At 36.1% G+C, this 6,972-nt stretch overlaps 1 protein-coding gene across 1 annotated transcript in view; it reads right to left on the bottom strand.

Annotated features, from left to right (window-relative positions):
• Positions 1-16: 16 nt before the first annotated feature.
• ITM2B (integral membrane protein 2B) overlaps positions 17-6,972 on the bottom strand; it is a 29,503-nt gene continuing 22,547 nt past the window's right edge. The window contains exons 2-6 of the mRNA XM_006837639.1: positions 6,671-6,799; positions 4,624-4,830; positions 2,623-2,733; positions 1,941-2,091; positions 17-924 (exon numbers count right to left, since the gene is read on the bottom strand). Of these exons, the coding sequence (XP_006837702.1) occupies positions 839-924; positions 1,941-2,091; positions 2,623-2,733; positions 4,624-4,830; positions 6,671-6,799 (684 nt within the window). The 3' untranslated portion in view covers positions 17-838. The remainder of the gene's footprint in view (positions 925-1,940; positions 2,092-2,622; positions 2,734-4,623; positions 4,831-6,670; positions 6,800-6,972) is intronic.

Raw genomic sequence — 6,972 nt, 5'->3', positions numbered from 1 at the left:
AATCTGGTTTATACTAAAAAAGACCCACTTTTATTTAAAAGAAAATCTTTGATTTTACTTAGTATATAAGAGAACTAAATTCTATTAAAAAGTAGTTTCTTCCGTTACATAGATACGCTTGGAAAAGAATAAAATTAGTCTTTGGTTTTATAATATGGGAAAAACAACACACAGTCCTTTAGTCAAACAACTTTGTGGTATTTATATTCCATTGCACAGATATGAGTTATACAAATTAGTAACACAAACTAGTTTTTAAATTTCAAACATTTTCTAAAATATTATTACAGTAAGTGCCAGGGATATTAAAACATCAAGTTGGAAATCATAAGCTAAAGAGTTAAATATGACACTGAAAATACTGAACATTAAAGAGGAAAATGAAAATGCTGTGCTCAAATGAACTAACATACTAGGTAGGAGGGCAGCTAGCAACTACAATTCAGTCACTGTGGTCCATTGTTAGGTATGAATAGACAAATATGATTATACTTTAGATAACCCTTCTCTCCAAGATGCATAATCAAAACAAAAATCTGAAGAAATGATTTAAAAGAAAGTTTAATTCTTAAGACCTAAGATCTATGGTGAAATGTACTATATTTTCTATGGTTTCATATAATTACCAATGCAAATATAAAAGACACCACACTTAGAAAGAAAAGAAGATTTTTAAAAGGTAATGGTTTTAATTGAATGAATGAGATGAAAAGATTATGAGCCCTGTTTGCTACTTACATGAAAGAAGATTTTTTAAAAAATAATCACTGCACAAAATACAAAGGATGGGGTTATGTGGCTGTATTTAATTCTTCTCGGTACTGGTTTTCTTGATTGTTCAAGAGCAAATTAAAGTTTCCACCGCAAATTTGTTTTCAAAGTGCCGAATTGCAACACAGTTGCCAGCTTCACGTTTCTGAATACCTGTTTGAGAGGGAAACGCTTTTCATTTTTGGCTCTCTAGTGATAAATATTCACATTAATCCTTAATTACTACAATATATTCCATATCCTATGAACTTCTATGTTTTGAATATTTTACACTGGAGAAATTTTTCATTTGTTTCATAAACATCTTAATAGACCTTGTTGTTGTTGTTAAGTACTGTGGAGTTGGTTCTGACTCATAGTGACCCTAACACAGGGTTTCTGAGGCTGTAAATCTTTACGGGAGCAGAAAGCCTTTTCTTTCTCCCATGAAAACGGCTGGTAGTTTCGAACTGCTGACCTTGAGATTAGCAGCCTGATTCGTAACCACTATGCTACCAGAGCTCCTTTATAATAATATCATACAGATTATAGGAAGTCCCACACCTTTGAGCCTTTTCTTGCACTAACCTACCCACCACTGTCAGGTACAACTCACTGTGAACAAGACTGTAAACCTTTACAGGAGCATACAGTCTTATCTTTCTCTCACAGAGTGGCTGGTGGGCTTGAATCTCTGACCTTGTGGTTACAAGTCCAATGCCTAACCCACCGCACCACCAGGGGTGTCTTCCTTGCACTAAGGAATCCTCAATAAGAACCAATGCACCTGGTCCAACTGGCCTACAAGTTTTTAAAGACACAGTTAGGAATGGATCTTGTTTGTAACCTGGGATTGCTTGCACTTACAATCGTGATTATGAATTTGAAGGTATTAGAAATGTCCTATACCTTGACTGGTAGGGATTATATGACTATGTATATTTTGTCAAAACTCACAACTGTAATCCAAAATGGGTGGATTTATTTGTATGTATGCTGGTGTGGCACTGGACTCTGGACTGAAAGGTCAGTTTGAACTGCAAGGTTGGCGGTTCAAACCCAACAGCCACTCCTCACATATCCTACACAGGGTCCCTGTGAATCAGAACTGACTCGACTGCACTTAACAAAAATACAATGAAGTGAAACAATGAACTTGTCTATCAACACTTAAACATTACCAGTATTACCTTTAATAGTGTCTCTGCGTTGCAGTTTGTAAGTTTCCTTGTCATGGCACAGTCGATAAATAAACAAACCCAGGTGATCAATATTTTCAATGCGATCAGTGATAACCATATGCTCATGAATCAGATAGGACTGAGGCAAATAGGTTCCAGCCTACATTTGGGAAAGAATGCGTTGTGTAAATATCTCAAAAGAGACATTGAGCAGATAGGGAAAACAAACAGAACTCTTAGAAATGATCATTTATTACAGAAGTTGCCTAACTACTGGCCACCGTCTGTTCTTCTAGTTCGACTGAAGCACAGTCATGCCGCCCACCCCCCCTTTCCAGATTGTCCGTGGCTGGAGTGTTGAGAGCCATAAGGCAGTAGACCTTAAGGCTTAAAAGTCTAACATTTACTCTCAAGCCCATTAGAGGAATTCGAGACTTCTTAAGAACTTGTTAAGAAAACTTTTGCCAACTAACTCCTGCTTATCAATCAATGTGTCAATGTGTGTCCATAGTCTCTTAAAATTTTAAGATATGAAACATTAAAAAAATCTCTAAGGCAAAAACCACAAAGAATGACTCATTAGATTCCAAGTTTCAGTTCCTCTTTGTAAAATTCTTAAGCTGCATTTCTCAACTGAGAATTTCAAGACACTAATGCAGCATCAAATGAAAATAAGTAAACATGTTTATACCTTGATATTGATGAGTAATTCCAATAGATTTCTGGGGGGCATAACAATTGAAGTGTTCAGAGGGATCACATAGCACTTATCCAGGTTAAGATCTAAATAGGCCGTGAGTTTCTGGGAAGAAAAAGATATATTCAGTTAAGACTGATATTTCTAATACAGGCAGCAACTAGATCATTAAGAATAATTTGTACCACTAAAATGGGCAGACTTTAGGATGTATAAATCAACAAACCAAGAATTTGGTAGGATAGAGATGGAAGTAATTAGAAAAGGTAGAGGAAAAATGATTGGTATTAGGAATTGACAATCACGGAGCCCTGGTGTGGCACTGAAGAATTAGCACAGGAGCTCAAGACCAATTTGAGCAAGGCCACTGGTTCAAACTCACCAGCTGATCCTCCAATCCCTACACAGGGTTGCTATGAGTCCGAACCAACTCGATGGCATTTAACAGCAACATTAGAGAAACATGTCCTTGCTATGATGGCCAATTGTTTTTTCTGACTGACAGCAACCCTGCATAGGGTTTTATGGCTGGTGGATTTGAACTGCTGGCCTTGGGTTCGTGGTTCAACACAACAGGAGTCCTGTTTCTGTAATAAATGACAGCAATCCTTCCTAATATCTTCTAAGGCAAGTACCCACAGGCTATATAATAACTAACTTCCCTTCTATGCTTCTATAATAGTACTGTTGTTGTAGTTGTCATTAAGTGCCGTCAAATTGGTTCCACCCATAGTGAACCTGTATAGTGTTTCTAAGGAGCGGTTGGTGAGCCTGAACTGTCAACCTTGCAGTTCAAACCGACTTTGCAGTCCAGGACTGCGTAATAGTCTAGGTACTACCAGTATTGGAGAATTAAGAAAACAGTCACTTCAGTAACTTTCTATGTTCTGTGGTTCAGATGAAAAATTCAGCTGAGAATGACTGTCTTAGGATCCGTCTCAAGGATTAAAATGAGTTTAACCATGTAAATGTTTAGATTTTTAGGAATTCAATACATGTTAGTCTTATTATTTCCTATTTGCTTTGCATAAAGTATATATTTTGAAGTGTTATCTACTAATATGACACTGACTTTAAAAATATAGAAAAAGAGCTTGTTACTACCATATATCTTCTGGCAGAATATTTCAAAATTAGTTATACAGATTATTTTTATAAGCTCTACTTGTCAACTGTTTCTCCAAATTTTAAAAAGTTAAAACACTTGAAATAGGCATAAAAAACAGATTTACAGTTATTCACCAGATGTACAAAACATATGCAAAGCACTGGGGTATGTTTCAATATTCAAAATGACAAACTTGTAGAGACATAAGAACCAGATACAATATGTATACTTCCAAATCTGGTTTTGAAAACAAAATTCTTGGTACAATTGGGAAAACACAGTATGAACCAAGTGTGAAATTATTATGTTATGTTAATTTTCTCAGCTGTGGAATGATATTGTAATTATGTAGAAAACTTAACATACTCATTCTTAAGAAATCTTGGCTGGAGTATTTAGGGATGAGGTGATAGATGAGAGAAAACGCAATGAGGCAAATATGGGAACATTCTGAATCCAGGAAGAAGACATTGAGGGATATTCACTGTATATTGTTACTTCAACTTTTCTGCGTTATATAAAAATGTTCAAAAACTGGAGGGAAGTATAAAGGAGAAGTCAAATAGATTAAAATGATGCAAAACTAATATGGAAACAAATAAACTCTTCTGTGTACAAAATGAAGGAGCATATAAGAAATAACAGTCATTTATACAAGCAAAGGAGGAACCACCACGTAGACAAGGCAAGGGTTGATCAGATTGGGAGCAGCCTAGGTTTGTTCACTGGATTGGCTTTAGATAATCAAAATGAAGCCAATTAACTGTTGCCAGTTTATCTTGCTGGAAAACATCCAACTCCATTTAAATAAAGTATTATTAAACTAGCAAATACAGAAATTAAAGTGAAAAAATGCATTCTTTTCACGGCCTGGACACCTGACTCACCTTGTTGAAATCATGAACAATGTTGGCAGGATCGCTATCAGCAAACTCTGGTACAGGCACACTGATGAATTCCACCTCTTCTTCTTCAAAGATCTTAATGTTTTCCTCAATGGTTTGGTAGCGAGCAGCTGGGACATCGGGAGAAGCTTCATTTAAGATGACATCATCTTTGATGTATTTTATTCCACAGTAGTACACGTCATCCGGCTACAAAGAGTTTAAACACTATTTCAGCCATTCAGTGGGAGGCAGGTTTTTAAATCTAAGTATTACTTAAGCTGTTACCTCTATCTAAATAGCATTTTGCTTGCAAACTCTTACTTTCAGATGACAAGACAGACAGTTTAATTACGGAGTTAACACATTCTTTAAGACCAGATTTTGAAGTATTGTAAAAAACCGTTTCAGAAGAAAGACAAAAGAAGCTGAATGTCTGTCTTTCTACTTTTTATGGCTGACAAGTATAGAATATAAAAGCAATTATCCATCTGGTGACAAGTAAATCTGAAGAAATACATAAGCATCCTTCTACCTGTAGGCATTTCTTTAATAAAAGACTTTCAAGAACCTAATAATGTTTTCCTGAGGGGGAAAAAGAATAGATAAATGTTCTCTTCCATTAGTCACAACAGGGATAGTTTTTTTGAAATCTCTAACAGCATGTACACCGCTTTGATTTCTCCTTAAAATTGTTAATTCTGAGCGAAGTAAGCGGGACACAAAAGGACCAATGTACCATCCATTTTTTTCAATCAGACAGTACACAGCGATCAGAGCAAGGAGAGAGTTACTATGGAAGGACACTACGTTTCTATTGGAGGAGTCCTGGTGGCGCTGTGGATTAAGCACTGGGTGTTTCAAACCCACCATCCACCTTCAAGACAAAAATGAGGCTGCCTGTATCATTAAAGACTTGCAGTCTGGGAAACCGCCTACGACAGTTCTACTGTGTTGATACAAGTCACAATCGACTCGATGGCAGTGGGTTTTGGGTGGAGTTTCTTTTAAGGATGATGGAAAAATCTGGAAACAAACAAGTTGTTATAGTTGCACAACATGGTGAACATAAATGTCATTCAGCTTGTTTATATATATATATGTATGTGCTTGTTACCACACACAAAAAACATCACTTAAGTGGAAAATATCAGAAAATCTTCGTAGTATGGTCTCATTTTTGTTATTTTTTAAAAAGTATATAAAGACTAGAATTTAGCATTAAGACACAAATGTTACCTCTGCACAGTGGAATTCCAGATGAGGTTTTTCTACATTACATATTTATTTCTTATAAAATATTTCATTAAAAGATGACTACATTTTAATGGGTGAATCTAAGGCTATTTCCTGTGGCTGGTGTGATCTAATAATTGCATGCATTTTTTTTACGTAAATATTTATTATCTTACACTCAGGGAGAATAAAGTACTTATCTTGACAAAGATAATGTGAGGTCCGAGAGGTACACATCCTCTAGCAGAATGCGTCAAAATTCTTTAAAATATTTAAATATAATCTAGTTATCGAGAGAAATAGGCCAGAAAACAAAAGCTAATAAAAAAATCTATGTCTTGGGATTGCTATTAAACCTCAAACAACTTTTGCCCCAAGTTACTCCACTTTCACCGCTAAAGTCACAGGTTCTTTAGAAGAAACCGTGAGTGGGAAAAAGGCCGAGGGACAAGTTGCCAGTGTTCTCTGGGCCCAAGAGAACAGACAAATGTGGGAGCCCAGGCTGACAATCAAGACTGGTGATTGATGTACGAAGCGAACGGTTCACTGAAAAAAAGTTCACTACCTTTTCATTCCATCTGCCACAAACTTACTAAAGCCCCCTCTTATTCATTCAACTGTTAATTAATAAAACTAGACCTCCTAGGTATTAATTATGGTAGAAAAATGAAGGTTAGTCAATTTTCTAGATAACAAACAACAATATATACCCTTTAGTCAGCAGCATTTCAAATAATGTTAATCTGCTTTTAGAGACTGTCTGAAATGTTCATGAAACAGTACTTAGAATAGTACTTAAAACTTCTCCACTTACTTGAAGAGCAAAGTATTTGTAAAGGTACGCTCCTCCCAGAATGACACCTGCAAGCATAAATGCTAGTCCAAAGCACATGCACCAGCACCACGCTCGTCTTTGGCCAACTGGTACCACTTCATCTGGGTCCTAAAGCAAAAAATGACAGCGTTCAATGTCGTATCGTGTCAGAATACAAGAAAGCTCAGGTTGGAAAAAAATCCTAAGGGTTACAATTCTATCAATGAAGATATAAAGACCAAGGAAAGTCAGGTTTCTATTTAAAATCAGCACAGGAAAGTGTAATGATGGTACCAGGACTC

Source organism: Chrysochloris asiatica, unplaced genomic scaffold (genome assembly GCF_000296735.1).
Source record: "Chrysochloris asiatica unplaced genomic scaffold, ChrAsi1.0 scaffold00022, whole genome shotgun sequence".
In the NCBI taxonomy this organism is placed as follows: Eukaryota; Metazoa; Chordata; class Mammalia; order Afrosoricida; family Chrysochloridae; genus Chrysochloris; species Chrysochloris asiatica.
The sequence above is the reverse complement of the archived record's forward strand: the minus strand, read 5'-3'. Positions and strand labels throughout refer to the sequence as shown.